The 16,069-nt window shown below is 46.0% G+C and overlaps 8 protein-coding genes and 1 non-coding gene across 9 annotated transcripts; 5 read left to right on the forward strand and 4 right to left on the reverse strand.

Moving 5' to 3' along the window:
• Positions 1-1,128: 1,128 nt before the first annotated feature.
• Positions 1,129-3,321, reverse strand: C8R40DRAFT_1128292 (uncharacterized protein). Its single transcript, XM_046229092.1, has 10 exons — positions 3,299-3,321; positions 3,152-3,226; positions 2,997-3,047; positions 2,435-2,946; positions 2,343-2,376; positions 2,123-2,291; positions 1,989-2,072; positions 1,892-1,934; positions 1,721-1,837; positions 1,129-1,670 (listed from the first exon to the last, which is right to left on the reverse strand). Exons 2-10 carry the CDS (start codon positions 3,157-3,159, stop codon positions 1,282-1,284), a joined length of 1,407 nt encoding a protein of 468 aa, XP_046081090.1. The 5' UTR covers positions 3,160-3,226; positions 3,299-3,321; the 3' UTR covers positions 1,129-1,281.
• Positions 3,322-3,716: 395 nt separating this feature from the next.
• C8R40DRAFT_1128303 (glycoside hydrolase superfamily) lies at positions 3,717-6,689 on the reverse strand. Its single transcript, XM_046229093.1, has 17 exons — positions 6,094-6,689; positions 5,898-6,036; positions 5,801-5,835; positions 5,634-5,745; positions 5,453-5,571; positions 5,371-5,394; positions 5,256-5,322; positions 5,132-5,205; positions 4,943-5,077; positions 4,844-4,882; positions 4,749-4,783; positions 4,635-4,698; positions 4,501-4,577; positions 4,419-4,443; positions 4,092-4,365; positions 3,989-4,032; positions 3,717-3,934 (listed from the first exon to the last, which is right to left on the reverse strand). The coding sequence occupies exons 1-17, from the start codon at positions 6,187-6,189 to the stop codon at positions 3,836-3,838; spliced, it is 1,458 nt and encodes a 485-aa protein (XP_046081091.1). The 5' UTR covers positions 6,190-6,689; the 3' UTR covers positions 3,717-3,835.
• Positions 6,690-7,287: 598 nt separating this feature from the next.
• On the reverse strand, positions 7,288-7,719 carry C8R40DRAFT_1128307 (uncharacterized protein). Its single transcript, XM_046229094.1, has 2 exons — positions 7,444-7,719; positions 7,288-7,389 (listed from the first exon to the last, which is right to left on the reverse strand). Exons 1-2 carry the CDS (start codon positions 7,687-7,689, stop codon positions 7,312-7,314), a joined length of 324 nt encoding a protein of 107 aa, XP_046081092.1. The 5' UTR covers positions 7,690-7,719; the 3' UTR covers positions 7,288-7,311.
• Positions 7,720-9,035, forward strand: C8R40DRAFT_1128312 (Metallo-dependent phosphatase-like protein). Its single transcript, XM_046229095.1, has 6 exons — positions 7,720-7,994; positions 8,047-8,140; positions 8,195-8,326; positions 8,386-8,440; positions 8,491-8,524; positions 8,584-9,035. Exons 1-6 carry the CDS (start codon positions 7,735-7,737, stop codon positions 8,942-8,944), a joined length of 936 nt encoding a protein of 311 aa, XP_046081093.1. The 5' UTR covers positions 7,720-7,734; the 3' UTR covers positions 8,945-9,035.
• On the forward strand, positions 9,021-9,119 carry C8R40DRAFT_t254. The gene has a single exon. It is a non-coding gene; the product is annotated as a tRNA-Glu (tRNA).
• Positions 9,120-9,629: 510 nt separating this feature from the next.
• On the forward strand, positions 9,630-11,416 carry C8R40DRAFT_1128317 (carbohydrate esterase family 16 protein). Its single transcript, XM_046229096.1, has 8 exons — positions 9,630-9,944; positions 10,058-10,213; positions 10,447-10,516; positions 10,585-10,657; positions 10,719-10,738; positions 10,806-11,061; positions 11,120-11,230; positions 11,300-11,416. The coding sequence occupies exons 1-8, from the start codon at positions 9,675-9,677 to the stop codon at positions 11,370-11,372; spliced, it is 1,029 nt and encodes a 342-aa protein (XP_046081094.1). The 5' UTR covers positions 9,630-9,674; the 3' UTR covers positions 11,373-11,416.
• A 115-nt stretch (positions 11,417-11,531) lies between these two features.
• Positions 11,532-12,691, forward strand: C8R40DRAFT_671589 (uncharacterized protein). Its single transcript, XM_046235833.1, has 4 exons — positions 11,532-11,554; positions 11,610-11,965; positions 12,022-12,162; positions 12,216-12,691. Exons 2-4 carry the CDS (start codon positions 11,746-11,748, stop codon positions 12,479-12,481), a joined length of 627 nt encoding a protein of 208 aa, XP_046081095.1. The 5' UTR covers positions 11,532-11,554; positions 11,610-11,745; the 3' UTR covers positions 12,482-12,691.
• Positions 12,555-14,131, forward strand: C8R40DRAFT_671805 (uncharacterized protein). Its single transcript, XM_046235834.1, has 2 exons — positions 12,555-13,182; positions 13,255-14,131. The coding sequence occupies exons 1-2, from the start codon at positions 12,902-12,904 to the stop codon at positions 14,033-14,035; spliced, it is 1,062 nt and encodes a 353-aa protein (XP_046081096.1). The 5' UTR covers positions 12,555-12,901; the 3' UTR covers positions 14,036-14,131.
• A 554-nt stretch (positions 14,132-14,685) lies between these two features.
• C8R40DRAFT_1058098 (kinase-like domain-containing protein) lies at positions 14,686-16,043 on the reverse strand (the record flags this gene model as incomplete). Its single annotated transcript, XM_046225185.1, has 5 exons — positions 14,686-14,951; positions 15,041-15,360; positions 15,412-15,449; positions 15,507-15,782; positions 15,837-16,043. 5 exons carry the CDS (start codon positions 16,041-16,043, stop codon positions 14,686-14,688), a joined length of 1,107 nt encoding a protein of 368 aa, XP_046081097.1.
• Between the last annotated feature and the right edge of the window lie 26 nt (positions 16,044-16,069).

The following is a 16,069-nucleotide window of genomic DNA, read 5'->3' on the forward strand; positions in this document are numbered from 1 at the left end:
ACCGCCAATGCATTCTTTGTCTTTGCGCAAGAAGAACCGTGACTATCTGACCAAGCTGCCGAAGGGTAACGGAGCAGTCATACTGTAATCGTACCCACAGACATTGAGTATTAGCCATTGAGAGAGCGCGTCCAGACAATTGATACCCGTGCATGCTGTTACTAGCACATATTCGCGCGCTTCGATGGAACTAAGTTCTCTTGAAAAAGTGCGACCTATGTAATGAGAGCAAAAAACCAGCCGATCGTTGCCCAGGGTAAGTAAGGCAATATACTCCATATGTGGAGGGCGGTATCGCGATGAAGCCTGATGAAGCTTGAAGGCTACATTCATGAATCATCCCGAATGTTGGCCGAATGTATACTTCCATCCAATCTCCAAGGGTTAAACTGACGTTCCACAGTGTTCCGCGAACTACCAAGTCTTCACAGGAAACCTTGATAATGGTAAGTCACTAAAGTATATGAACTAGATAGAGCCAGCAGTATTTCACGTACAAAGGTCAGAGCCAGGTTAGAGCGGGAAGAGTAGCAACGTAAGGCGGCTCGCTGAATATAACACAATACTAACATGTTTTATTTAGGAGCAAGTCGTTAGTCCGCTTGCCCAAAACATGTATCAGAATTGATAAGCCTCGATGGCTAAGATAAATCGTTATGGACCAGTCTCAAATCCTTCCGATGAGGAATCAGAGTCCAGCCACCGAGATAGACAACAAAAATCGCCAGTTGTAGCATTTGTTCAAGGAATATATATGTAGTTGAACGACAAGGCGACCAAGCGACGCATACATGTGACGGAGGGGTCTGAAGAAAAGTCAATGTTCACGGATACTGATGTACAAGTTATATGTAATCACTTGAAAGTTTTTCTACACTATATATGTAGCCCGTACTGTGCCCGATGTTCACTGTCGAGATCATTCTGATCTTTGGGAGTGTGATGGTCGCTTAGCGACAATAGTCAACAAAATCTGAGTGCAGATACGATTGTATATCTTTAAATCGCGATCAAGAGCGTCGACAGTTTCACGACGAGCGGTTCAAGTTGTCAGTGTTAGGAAAAAAGGAATGACTCGAGAATGAAAGGCGATTAATCTAGCCGTCTGAATTTACGCCCAGCTGCATAAGGCTTCATACCTGTGATACGCACATTTTCAAAAAGTCGGACAATATCCTGCAGTGGAACATAGTTTAATTTCGTTTGATTGATTTCTGTTTGATATAACGGTGTGGTATATGATACTTGGTATATGCGTAATACTGTGAGTGTATAAATATTTCATAACGAGACTTCCCAGCCTTTGCTCTTCGTAGACGCATGGGACAAACGTTTGTGTATATCCGCGAGCTTGACACGCACACATGTCCTGCCATCCGTGGATACCTGAAATCCTTTGCGACAACTGCCTATTTCGCATTTACCCTGCTTGCATTGCACATTACCAACGCCTTCAATGGCACTGCAATCTCGAGCTCCAGTGGTCAGGTCCTCGGCATGTCCAGGTTCAAGGCAACCTCCACACATCTCCAAATCGTTCATCGTGTCTACACACTCCATTCCTCCGTTGAGGACTTTGCACCAATGCCGGCGGGGAACGCTAATACTGCAGAAATCTGCATGCAATTGCGAGGGCGAACGTTTGGATGGTGTTTTGGCAATGACAGCAGCTAAATATGTTCGTTAGAGAGGGTAATGTAACTATACGTTTACTACTCACGACAAATGTCATTGCTAGCCTGTGAACAAGTTTTTACAGGCTGGGGATTACTACCAGCCATGCACGCACTGGCTGATGTAGAACCAGGGTGAGAAGTACCACGGCTTTGTGTACCTTCTGTTTATGACGTGAGTCCCAGTCCCAAGTGAAGGAGGAATTATTTGAACTTACGTGCACCACATTGGCTGCAAGTCTTTGAGCCGAAATTGGAAGACTAGAATGTTTGCGATCAGGTTACGGAAATGAACAAGCACATAATGTAACTTACATAGAATCCAGCGCAGCACTGACAACAAGACACTTGCCCAGCTTGAGCTTGGAAGAAACCTGGCGCACATAGATCACATGATTTCTGGGTGTAAATGTTAAGACGAAGATCGCGATGATATGGTCATGCCTTACCTGACCACTGAGAGGCTGCGCAGAGCCTGCATCGCAAGGAGTTTGAGTGTTGCTGCGTTTATTGGAAACATAGTGTCCCGGAGCGGCGGTAATGCATTGGCTTTGTCCGAAATTGGGCTGATATGTTCCCTCGGAGCACTCTGAACAACTGGAAGATCCCGACAAGGAGCTGGATAAGGAGTATTAGTACAAAGTTGAATAGTTTGCGAGAAGTGCTTACAATGTGCCCGCGGAGCAAGTTCTACATTGACGATCTGCAATTTATCTTATGTCAATTATGCGCATTGTATGAGGGCAAAATATGTGACTCACTATCCCCTGTCTCAAACGTTCCCGCTGGGCATTCGTTACACTGTGAGCTTCCGGGACCACTGACGCTACCCACTGGGCATATTGTGCAAGCGAAAGAGTTCATGGAGCCCGTGAGGGAATTGGAAGTCCCGGCAGGGCAGGCAAACTTGTCGCCGCCGCTGCAATAGTGCCCAGCTGGGCAAACAGTACATTGACTGACACCAGGTTCGGAGTAGTAGCCGGCGCCACAGCTGGTACAAGACGAGGATGATATAGACCCGGATTTCAGGTTTGAAGTACCCGCAGGACACGCGGTACACTGCATCGCTCCCAGAGATGAGGAATATGACCCAGGTGAGCACGGAGTACAATCTGAAGCCGAAGATGAAGCAGAATTTGGGTTTGAAGTGCCTAACGGACACGACGAGCAGGCGATGGATGAACTAGATCCAATATCGGAGTTGTAAGTTCCAGGTACGCAGTCGTATTTTTGATTGTTTCTGCAATAACTTCCTGCGGGACACTGAACGCATCTGCATGCGAGTAAGTATATGGAAGGTCAGTCAAAAAAAGCAAGACGTACTGATCGCCGACAGAGTAATAGCCATTGTTCAGTTGCGAAGAAGTGCAAGGGCTGGCGTTAGCGCCACAAGCATGTAGGAGCAAAGGGTAGGTCAAAGCAAGCAAAACAGTTTTACTGATCATGGTAAGGACAAGAAATAGGTGGCCAGTACTTACGACAACATTGAAGATTATATACATCCAACAGAGACAGGGAGGAGATACGAGACTTATGATGATAATGTCTAAGTTCTTTTTCGTCGAGGTTCATTACATCGGTTAAAGGAGGTATATAGGAGACTTACCAGTTTTAGGGGTGCTTACCATGAATGAAATTATTCCTCCTGCCTACAATGCTCTACCTCATCAAGCGGCCTGAACTTGCTCGAACGCGATCGCTACTTAGCACGTGATCATGACCTGAATAACACTCCGGCCCCGACTTCCATCGAATGATGAGTACTATGAGTCAGGAGGAGAAACCTGCGACTTGTCTGTCCATTTATCTTCGTCATGGAACAGTATGTGTAGACTGAATCAATGACTTTGTCTTTAGACTTCTTTTGCCTTCACCCAATGGAATTTCTTATGTAAAACGTCCTTCATGCGTCGATGAGTGTTAGCTGCAGAGATAATCGGTACAGGCTAAAAAGGGGCGTCAGTAAAGATGATAAAGTTACCTCCCTATTCCTATTCTTGAGTTCAATTTACTTTCCGTAACTGAGGACGAAAACAGACAGAAGGATGAAGATCGTTGACCAGCATTGTCATTATGCGTGAATAAAAATAAATATCCCGTCAAGGGAAGACATGAATACCCCATCAAGAGGAACAAAGGAAATCAAAGTATTCGCTCAATATTTATGCACCTATTCTTCTCTTCTTTATCATTCGTTTCGTTGAAGTGTTGGATCCAGTCCACGATAATGTTGTTAGGCCAGTGGGAAAAGTGAACGTCGCCTAGAGCCAACGTATCAGATGTCGGGAGAATCGTCACATAGAATGAGGACTTACCTGCTTCCCTTGGAAGGAAATGCTCTTTTGTGATGAGCCACCACCTGCAAAGGACCAATGAGCTTGACTAGTACATGGCGTAGAACAGGAAGGGACGACATACTGTTGAGTACTACCAGAGAGTATTTGTCTCCAGTAGCATATGCGACTACGTTGAAGGTTGAATCACTAACAGAAGCCTGAATCCGTTTGCCCAAAGTGCTTCCGTCGTCGGATGTGAAGGCCCGGGCGAAGTGTGCCATGGAATAATACTCCTGATTGAAGGTTACTGTACTTGTTGTAACGGTAGACATCCCACGGCAACCGTCTCCACAGCTGTTGGAACCAGGATAAGGAGATTTCCCATTATCGGCGGAGGCGAAGATCCACATCATGCCCTGAAGAATGCGACTGAGCTAGTGGTATGAACGTCTATAAAAAGGCCACTCACCGTCGCAGTATTGTTCGCAGACCATCTGTAGAATGACGACATGAGTGCTATAGGTTGGCATATCATAGATCAATTGACTTACAGGTTGTTTACATACCACTGGACATCGGTCCACCAATCTGAGCCTGTTGTGCCGGCGCATTCGGTCTGATACATCGGCTTTTTGAAGGTGAAAATAAGTTGTCGAAGCATGTAATGAAAGGAGAGTTAACTTACGATGTTGGGAAATTGAGCGCTGAACGCCGCCGTCTCAGATACTTGTCCTCCATAACAATGGAAACTGAGGAAATGATCAACAGAAATGCTTGATAGAGAAGACATAGTACTTACGCTACCCCTTCGAATGCGTTCGGGGCATCATCGACCTGAGAACGACGCATACGTGTCAATGGTGGAGTTCTATACAATAGTGTGGCGACACTCACCATGGGGATAGTGTACGAGCTCGTGTCATCCCAGTTGTGCTACAGAGTGTAGAGTGAGAACGTGAGTCAAGAACGTATATGTCGACGACAGGCTATTACCTCGTAGCCGATGATCTTGATGTCGGTGAGGCTGTTGCTATTGAGCAAGCTGCGTAGAGATTTGGCAAGCGTCGCTTGTGTAGAGGCATCGATAGTGCAGCTGGGGTAGGTAGGGTTGCTATTCTGAGGTTCGTTCTAATCGCAGGTTTGAGAATTATTCAACTTGACTAATAAGCCATCGTTACTAACCTGGATCGATACCGCGGCGATAGGTAGATTCTTGGCTTTGAATCCTTGCACTGCTTTCAAAAGATATGTCGGATCTAAGATAACATATCAGCAACCGCTAAGCCATCTGATCACTAGTGCTTACAGGAGCTGACCATATCACTTTTGAGCGACCCTCCATTCATAGTGTTGCCGTCCTTCATCCATGCTGGCTGTAGAGCAGTTCAGAAAGTGGAAGATGACCATCTAACATCACGTACTGGGGACCAAGGAAGTATATGGATCTAACGAAGGGAAAAGGTAAAAATGACAACGATCGGGAGAGAAAGATTTGCTACTGACCTTCACGTTCGGATTAACAGCATAAATGTCTGCAAGCGTCGAGAAAAGATACGCCGGAGCGCTGGAGATGTTGAAGGACGTGAAGGACGTATCTCCACTAGTGTCGTCTAGGCTGTACGCTACAAATGGGGATATTCGTCAATTTGGGTTATAACTACTGATAGCTGTTGACATTGCTCACAGGAAGAGGAAAAGTCGGAAGCACCGATTGGAACACGCAGATAGTTCAATGCAGCGCCTTCAGTAGTGAAAGAGTCCTTCAGGAGCTTGTTGTACGCAGCGGGATCGGCGTTCTGAATGTCCGACCTTGAATACGAGAACAAAGACTATTCAAAGGATGATACAGACCTTGAGGTTGTTCATTGCCAGAGCGGCCGAATCAGCTGTGCATTGGTATTAGAGGTTAGAGACCGATCTTATGAACCAAATACAACACGCGACGCACTCATAGAACCACCGAAACCAACCATCTGCTGATAAACCGTTGTCTCGTCAATGGCAATATCAGCCGAGCCACTTCCAGAGGCGAAAGAAGGAGCGTCGGTGATGGCTTCAAGAAGCTGACTCTGATCAGAAGAAGTAACCTGGAGTACAACAAACTTGAGCCGCGGTACGCGATAAAAAGAGAATACAAAACTCACAATTCCACTGATGGTCTGTCCGTGAACGGGTTGGATCCAACTAATAATGCATGCGACGAGAGCAAAGAAGAGGGAGAACTCGTTGGAAAACATCATCTTCGTTATTCTGAGCTTGTTGAAGGAGTGAAAAAATATAGCAGATTGATATAACGAGGGAGAGCGATAATGAGTAGGACCGGCCTAAAGACGATGGGACACTAGTTTACTGTGAAGGAAGGGAGTGAATGGGAGAGGGCCTGCCCGACGGATAGCTGAACCAGACTTATAAGTTCCTGAACCAGAGGCACGCGGAACAAAAGGCCCATCAACGACCTTTTTATATCTTTCTTGAAAGGGAATTTCGCCGCTGATTACGGGCGCTTACGAGTTTGCGTGCCGGATATCGCCGATCAAAGCAGTACATGAATAGAGCTTCTGCGGTGCAGAGCGCATTGAGATACGAGTCGTGCTTGACTTTATGAAACTGTAGTGGCGGAAAAGGTGTCTGAAGGACTCCGAAGGGTCTAAAGGCTAACAAGCCTCTAAAATCTAAGCCGAGGGCCTGAGACGGCCTGAGGGCCAAACTGGACAATAATCTGTTTCATGGAATTTGAAACTTGAAACATTCAACAACACAAAGGGTTCAATGACCAGACGAGAACCGATAATGACCGACCACCGACAGCCGAAAACCCCTAAGCCTTCCGAGCAGTCAATCCTTATCACTCCGGCGGTTTATCGAGGCGAGGCTTAGGATATTGGGAAGTTGTACTGACCAACTATGAGGGCGGCACTCTGTAAGATACGTCGAGATGCACTTGAACCCGTTCAAAGTTATCGAGAGTTCTCTAGATTTTCCTATCGTAACGCGGCCAAATAGAGATCGATCAGCACGCGTACCCCTCCACTCATCAGGCTTCATCAGGACGGGGCTGATAGGACATACTTTACCCACGCCGCGGCGACGTGGTATATATGAGAAACATACTAGGAGGACCACTATCATCCAGTCAGCTAATCATTTAGTTCCTCCTCCTCCTGGGACATGGTTAGCAGGTTACAATTTCAGATAGTCATAAAATCGAGAAAAAAAGTATCGAGTCGCAGTGTTGTGGGACAGCTGTGGACCATGCTGAACCTACATATCTCCTTGGGAAAATTGAACGTCCAATCATTTGCGGGATGATTATGATCGTGATGATTTTCGCACCTTTTCGCGCCCGTATCTATCTATCTCCCTCAAGCTGCCTTTCTCAGAAAAACGCATCTTGCGGCTTGCATCCCCTTGCTTCCAACCTGAAAAGCCGAAAGAGAGAGGTGAGCGGACTCTGCATTGGCATAGTACGTCATTTGGCTCGACTGTAGCTATAGATTTGAAGGAGGTCCCCTTTGAAAACAGCCGGGACCCATTCCGACTGATGCGTGCCCTTGCGTGCCGTTGATGCACGGAGCCAACATCATTGATAGGAGAACGGTGAGATACTTCCTGGTATTTCTATACGAGTTGTATCTGTATCTGCTGTAGATTGTCCGTAAGTATGTCGAAGCGCTAGAACGGAGGGTAACGGAGGTAACGGAGACCAACAGGCGCCCGTTCAATCTATGCTTTATAATCATGATGTTACATCGACTTTGGAATAACGCATTTCTTTGATCTACAATATGTCTCTACTGGAAGATGTAACCCTTAGATCCCCTCAGAGCAAAAACATCGTCTATCTTGAATACGATCACTCAAATTTGCCGCCCTCCTCCCCCGGCTATACTCGTTTTGTGTGTATCAGCGATACACATACGAGGCGTTTTCCTGTCCCGGACGGAGATGTCCTGTTACATAGCGGAGATTTGACGAATACCGGTACCTTGCAAGAATTTGAAAGGACCATGAATTGGATTTATGAGCTTCCTCACAAGGTGAAAATGTGCGTATCAATGCTCCTTCGTTCGGTTGGTTATGAGTATTGATCGCGTTAGAATTATCGCAGGGAATCATGACCTCCCTTTGCATGATGATTGGTATGAGTTAAATCATCAGAGATGGTCATATTCTGGGCATGCGAAGCCACAGGTGCGCTATGCGTGTTTTCATGTTTATCTGCTGATATCAACTCGTCGAATTTAGAATCGTGAACGTATTCTCGAATTACTGAAAGGAAAGAAAGCTCAAGAAGCTAACGTCGTTTATCTACAAGACGAGAGTCACTTTTTTCAAGCCAAAGAAGGCGGAAGATTATGGTCTGTATATGGCTCTCCTGTGAGATCATCTAAATAACACTATTCATGATGAAGGTCAACTAAGATTTTGCGTTCTAGTGGTCACCGGAGTTTTATAATTGGGCTTTTGGATACACGGCTGCTGAAGGACCTTGTGCGTCCATCAGATATAAGACAGATTTTGTTGAACTTATGTTCCTAAAGCGTTGATTTCCAAGTTTCATAAAACTGACATTCTGTGGGTTCCTTATTCACTCTCACTCTATATAATCCCTCATCGGCAGAGTACTTTATCAGACTTACTCATGGTCCTCCTCGCGACATCTTCGATCGCACGAATAGCGGTGACTTACCTGGCTGTCCTACTCTTGCCGCTGCTCTTCCTCATCTTCGCCCTCGATTACATCTCTTCGGTCACATTCACGAGGCGCATGGAGCACATGTTCATTCATGGTCTAAAGGCAACGTCGGAAGCGTACAAAATTCAGCGCAAACGCAAGCAGATGAGCCCATGGTCGAGGACGACGAAGATGACGACGATGTCACAGTGTTCGTCAACGCTGCGAATTGGCCGATGGGGCAACGCAAGCTCGAATACCAGACCAAGGCATTCGGTAGACCCGGTTTCAGACCTGTTGTAGTCGATATGCTAGAATAAGAATCTCGAGGTATCCTCTGGGCTAATTAATGGCATACTTGAAGCTATGAGTCTTACCAATCTTGCCTAAATACCGTCCAATGTGGTGTAGTGGCTAACATTGCTGTCTTTCATGTCATTCCGATCTTCCAAATATCATCCACAGCAGCCCGGGGTTCGATTCCCCGCATTGGAATCCTGTTTTGGTACTTTTTTCGATCTTTGTGTTCCTCTGCCCAGTTGCTACCAGCTTCATAATCGTGCTCAAACAACAAGTCGATAATATCATCAATCATAGATACTTGTCTCATGACCTAGCTCGAACCCTCCGAAGGCTCAAATGTGAACATTCTGATATTCTCCTCCTAATTCCTCATCATGTATGACCTGCAATACCTCCAAAGCAATGAAAACTTCATTTGGTCCACCTGGTGACTCTTCTCTTTGCATATATGCGACGGATGATTTGGAACTGTACGTCGATTCTTGAATAAATTGTAAAAGTTCAGTCCTGATAGATCCTAATTTAGCACTATACAGACCTTTACAGTCTGCTTAGAGATTCAACGCCCAAGGACGATACAGGACCATGCGGAGAAAAAGCAAAACGTAAACTCTGAGCTCATCTGAAGAGTGCTTCTCGGATCGTTCTGCCATGAGGAAAAACTATAAAAGAGGGATTCTAATCGTCGAATTCCCCAGTCTGCTTGGAGGTCTCCTTGTCCGTTAACAATCTTCCGGTATCACGACGATGGCTTCGAAGCTGCTTCACCTTTTCCTCTCAGTCTACGCCTCTGGTTTGCTCCTCGGTAGTAGCTTCCACAGTGTATACTCTGCTCCGGGGGGGTCTCAGCGTTTTACGCATCCAGTTCCAGTAACATTACGAACACGACAAGGCAGCGGTGATAACGATGGAATCCATCTCGCGGTCTCACCTCAGTGTGGCCCGTTGGATGGCAAGACGACAAATGTGAATGCGGGGATTGTACCTACCTCGATCAAGACTATTGTATCTTTCGGAGTACGTTCTTTCCTTTTTTAGCTGTATCCTTGTTCTTTTTGCTCGTTTTTCTTGATGTCGAAGCTCATGAATCATCCGCCTGACACGTTTTCCTTTTACTTCCGTGTATACAGGACTCGTATACGGATGGAGGGGTTGACAATGGGTCTGCGCTTCTCCCGCCTGTTCTGATCCCGCCCAACGATGAAGCGGGTGGACGCTCCACGAACGGACCTGTTTGGATCGAAGGCGTATCAGGAGACTGGGGTGCTCATCTTATGGATTATGCGGTATGTTCCTTTGTTCGTTCTTTTCTTATATCATTTTTGTTGTAAAATCTCTCGTGGCTTTGAAACTAGAATTGCGTTGAAATCTAAATTTACAAACACAATGACTCACTGGGGGTGGGCCCTTCTGATCTGTCTACATTCTGCTTTCCGGTGATTTGACTCTCGTTTTTCCGCGAAAACATCAATCCCATTCAACCAATTCATGAACTCACTCTATCCTTCGTTCCTTGCAGCAATGGGGCGCATGCACGAATCTGTCTTTGTGGCCAAGCAATCCAAGGAAAGTTGATTTCATCGATCAAAGTGAGTATCTGCATGTCGACATTGCAGCTTCCTTTTCACCGGAGCTTTCGCGATTCGCATCATTTCAGTGGCGACCTTCCTTGGCCAGTCAAACCAATTGGACCCGGATACAACGCTGTATAGCATTTTCTTTGGGATCAAGTAAGTTTTGTGCAGAACCATGGCGTGTTCTTAATCTCAATCGTGTCTCTATCTCTTTCAGTGATTACATCGCTTCCCTCAGTAAGATTCAAAGTCACCCAACTAACAGACTTTTTTCATACTCATCCCGACCGCGTTTCGCCTACAGTTGATGGCGACCAAATGCCTGAAGCCGCACAAACCATTCTGAACGAAATTCAGACCCTTTCCAGTCCGCCTACAAACGGAAAATCCTTCCTTGTTGTTGATGTCTATGGACGTGGGAACACCTCTGCATGGGGAGAAGCTTACAAGCAGCAAGTATTTGATGGTCTCAAGGCGTTCCATGAGGGAAGTGCGAAGCTCAATGTAGCTTATGTTGATATGGCGGCGATCTGGGATGGAGTGCTTGGACCTAATCCTGGGTGAGCAAGTTCAATTCAGAAGCTTGCGGCTGACCACAATCTCTGACTGGATCTTTAGGTATCAAGCCTTTGGGTATACGAGCACCGCAGCGTGTACAGTCTGTACTGAGGATTGTAACCAATACGGGTGGTGCATGGATCCGGAGCATTACTTTTACTGGATAGATGGGTGCGTGAAATATACTAGTGTGCTGGAGACCTATACTAATCATCGAACCATGAATCGTGAAATCCACAGTCACCCGTCAAAGGAAACTCATCGGATTATGGCTGATTGGGTTGAGGAAGTGCTGCAGAGTTGTAAAGCGTAGATGTAGTCTTTGTAGTCTTCGTAATATATTTTATGACAGACGCATCACCGGGATAGGCCTGAGATATTTCAAGATTACATCAGTACTATCACTTCCAATGAACTTCAAGCTTAAGCTTCAAGCTCCAAACAGTCAACGTTCAAAACTTGTCGCTGCAATTTATTGCACTGCCACAGCCTGATGTTCGTTCTCATCGTCTTGAAAAATTTTTGGCGCCGAACTTCATTTCAGTCTTAGCTTGACCAGTGACCTTACAAATTTCAAAGCGTAGCATGAGCTGAAGACTGCTGAAGACCTCTGAAGACCTGTTATCGTGGTGATAGCCGTCGGGCCTTTATTTTGATCGTCCAAGTGCCGGGCTGGAATATTAACGATGGGCATCTCAACGTCTTCTCATGAAGCGGCTGTTACTCGGCCTCCGGTTCTTCAGGCTGAGAGAGAGACTGTGCCGCCTATGAACTCAATCAATACTGCATCCGGCAGCAGTAGTAATCCTGGTTTGGAGAAGAAAAAACGTGAGGGGAATGAATGCGAACCTGAAATTTCTCGTCGAAGTATCGGGGTTGTCAATAAGGAAGATCAAGCAAATTCAGGTAGACGTTCCTCAATATCTCACTCAGTGGCCTTTGGCTCAAATTTGAACACATAGTTGACACTTCATCTAATAATAATAATAACCCTAGTGGAACGGAGCAGGTAAAACGCAAAGTTGAAGAACACAAACCAGAAGTTCAACCCCGTCGAAGTGGTAGGATTGTCAAGACATTGAAGGAAGATGGTTCAGTTCCAAGTAAATCAAGTTTTCTAACCCGGGCACTTCCGAACTTTGGCTGATATATCTAGTTGTCACTTCATCCAGCGATAGCATTAGCTCTAATGGCACAGAACAGAAAAAGCGTAAGGGTGATGAATACGAACCAGACACTTCAATTCGTCGAAGTACTAGCTCATTGAAGAAATTGAAGACAGACGATGCAGCTGTAGGTAAATTGTGTTCTTCTGTATCTTACCCTGGAATTTGGCTCATATATCGCCCACTAGCGCCTGCTCCAGCCACAAAATCAAGGAAGTCATCGAAGTCAGCAAAATCCGAAGACGCGAAGAAATAGGACGTTTCCAAGGATCTAAAGTCACCTTTGCCAAAACCGGCCAAGAAAAGCATCCAGGACACAACAAGCTCATCGTCCAGTATGACTCAGTTGAAATCCAACCCTTCGCCAACCACATCTCATTGATCTCAACCTTTGAATTCACGAGTTCGATCTGTGCCCACTCCTGTTGGCCAATCAATATCAACGCCATCACAATCAAATGCCGTCTTTCACGTACCACCCACTCAGAAGGCTCCAGCCTCAGAAAAAGGCTCAGTATCCTCGAACTCTGGTCCAAGACCCTCTGTAAAGCCTTCTACTGGATCCCAAGGCTCGAATCCTACTGCTCCCACAGCACAACTCACTCAGGTGCCTATTTCCAATGTAAAGCCATCGGCTCAATCGGTCATACCCCGGGCTGGATTGCTTCCAGTATCTATGCATCACCCTCGACATCACTACTCCGATGGTTCTATCATCGTAATAATATCCCACACAGAATTCAAGCTTTATCGAGGTGCGTTAGTGCGTGCCGGTGGTTGGTTTCGGGCTCGATTCGGCGAGGGCAGTAGTCTTTCGACCTCCAACGCGCAAGAAAAGGGGAATTTTGATGCAAATGCAAATACAACCAATGATAGAACTGTTCCAATCTGTGCGCTGGATGGGGTCGTTTCCGAAGAAGATTTTGTCGCACTGTTGGACGCAATGGAAGATGCCATGTGAGTTATTGTCGCTGTCTTGATGTACATTTATTTATCGTGTTACTATTAATATCATGTCACCCCTTCAAGAAATTTCTCGACATCCGCCCCACCTTCATTCGCGAAGGTCGCATCTATCTTACGCGCCTCTCATGCTCTCGATTTCGCAAAGTTCTACAATTGGTCTAGAAGGGATTTGGAAAAGATGTGGGGCGTAGCCGATGATTCATCATCGGTAACCTCTCTCCGACCTTTACAGAACCTCGTTGCAGATCATGCTACTGAAACAATTATTATCGCTCGAACGTGTGGCGTTCCTCGGGTTCTCCGTCGTGCAATGTACGAGCTCCTCCGATCAGAGGTATTTGGTCGACCATTGTCAAAGTCAGGCTCTGTTGGTGAGAAAGCAAGAGAAGCAAGTGGAAAAGGAAAAGAAATCTCGAATATGGATTATCAACGTCTTATCAAAGCACGAGAAACGTTGTCTTCCTTGTGGATGGGTTTGTTAGCTCCAGATGGGCAAGGCGGCAATAGTATTATTACTTGCCCGCAAAATTATCCTGGGCATTTGGTGAAAACTGGATCTACTTCTACTCCCTTGTCCGTCCAACAGTGTCCTTCAACTCACAGCCCTCGAGATATCGAAAACTATCTGCGGATCTTCAAGACTTATGGGCGGGATCCGTTGATAGGGCTGGAGGAGCTGTGTGATGTGCAATGGTCAGGGCCTTTCGGATTTGACGCTTCCAAAATACACAGCGGCGAGAGTCCAAGTTCTAGTGAATGCAAACATTGTCATGCTGCGTCTGCGAAATGGAAGTGCCTGAGACAAGGATGGTGGGAGACTTTCGGTAGCATTGTTGAATGTTGAATTTCAATAGTACATCTGTGGTGAAGATTATTTTGGCCAAAGTTGTCTTGTGATTACTCTGCAGTCAGCATCATGTACTTCTTGTCCTGTACGTATCGATTGTCTTCCCCTTTGCCGGAGTCAATCTTGGACGCCATGGATTTGGAATGAAAGTGTATCAGTCAACAAGGTCCATTGGCACTCCTGAAAACAATGGTGGTTGCGTGGAAGTGTGGAGTGGCGATATGGTTCTGCCACTCGGGAGGGACAGATCGCACTTTCATTCATTCTGTGTATTGTAAGTTAAATCTGATTCCAACTCATGGACGAACCAGCTCAAGCTTGAAATTAGCCCTGAACAAAGATTATGACAGAGTTACTATTGTATACTCTGTAGACCTGAAGTACGCCCAGAGTACGCCGTATTCCAATACAGAATTGGCACGCAACAATCTTTTGGGCCTGAGCTATAACATGTATGTAAGGAAGGACAAGCACAAGGGTCTATACACGGCGTTTGAAATGTGTTAATACCAACTCTCAACTGTGTGATTGTGCGGTGCAACAAGGGTATTATATGGGATATAGCAGGAAATTCAAAATAAAAATACAAGCAAAAAAGCATCAAATGATATAGCAAAGATGGAATAGCAATGTAGAAAGCTAAGGATTTAGCTAGGAGACTTTGTTGGAGTTGGTATAGCAGGCTTTAGGAGAAGCATCATCGAAGTAGTCCATAAGAGATGATGGATCGCGCGGAACGGTTTAAGCAGAGGAAATTCATTTTTCCGGGCTGCTCTCGAGCGCAATTCCCAGGACGAAAGTGTCTTCGTGATAATGGAAAATCGTGACGCGACCTCATCCATGGTTGGTCGCTTCGACGGGTCATCCACAATCATGTCATTGACGAGTGGTCTGAGAAACTCCAAACCATCGACTCCAGGATATGATAATCCGTGATCGCCCTAAGTTGTTCATTAGCAGGAAAATACATAGATGTGAGTGCTGCTACTACAGCCTTTTGACTCACATCGAGAAATGAAGTCCGTACCATGTTTCCCAAAAGGAAAACATCTGTGGCAAAAGGATCACATGGGATAACCGCGGCACCCTCTGGCGGAAGATACCCGCCAGATTTTATAGCATATTCCAAAGGGCGTGGTTGAGAAGGGTCGTATTTTTGAGAGAAGCCGAAGTCAATAAGATAGTATCTGGGAGGACGATGAGTCCGGGAACGGTGGTGTACCCTTCCAGTCCAATCGTATCTCCTTTCTGGAGCCCTTGGATGATATTGGTGGGGGTACATTGTCTTGGCGTCCATAGCCATATTATTGATAGAGCAATCTCTAGGGAAACCTGAATATTTCTACAGAAAAGAAAAATACTAGGAAGTATACCTATGCGCCACATTGCTCTTGTGCATGTATTGCAGGCCCTAACCAAGATGTTGTCATGAGCGGAGCTTCGTGATATACTACGAACAGATGCTCACCTCGATCATTTCCTTTGTGAACTGAAGGATTTCTCCTATTGTTCGGAACGATGGGCTGTCTACTTCCCGCAACCACGGCATAACTAGAAGTACCTCGTCCGCTGTTTCGGGAACTGACAACACTTCCAAGATCCGGATACAATGGTTACTAGGATTCGATGCATGTTCGTCATTTGAGAAGAGAGTGCCGACTTGAACCTCGCTGGAAGAGGTTTTGACGCGTTTTATTGCGACCATAAGAGAGTCCGATGAGCGAATAGCATCCATGATTGGGTTCTGGTTCGAAATTGTGAGTTTTATATCACTAGAAAGGCAGAAGGAAAGGATGACTACGTCGAGTGCTTGCCCATCTTCGCGCTCTAGAAATTCGTGTGTCCCGAGTTTATAAGAGGGCTTCCAGCCGGGACGATAACGAGGCCTCATAACGTATCCATGTTCTTTCAGATAATCGAAATGTTCAACCCACCAAGTTTCGTTGGGAAGGATCAGTTCAAGGTTGGGGGGTGCAGGTCCATCGGGACGCAGGTGGGCCACCATTCGCTCATAGTAAGTGGCCATGAAGG

The sequence above is a fragment of the Lentinula edodes genome (genome assembly GCF_021015755.1).
Source record: "Lentinula edodes strain Le(Bin) 0899 ss11 chromosome Unknown C8R40scaffold_49, whole genome shotgun sequence".
In the NCBI taxonomy this organism is placed as follows: Eukaryota; Fungi; Basidiomycota; class Agaricomycetes; order Agaricales; family Omphalotaceae; genus Lentinula; species Lentinula edodes.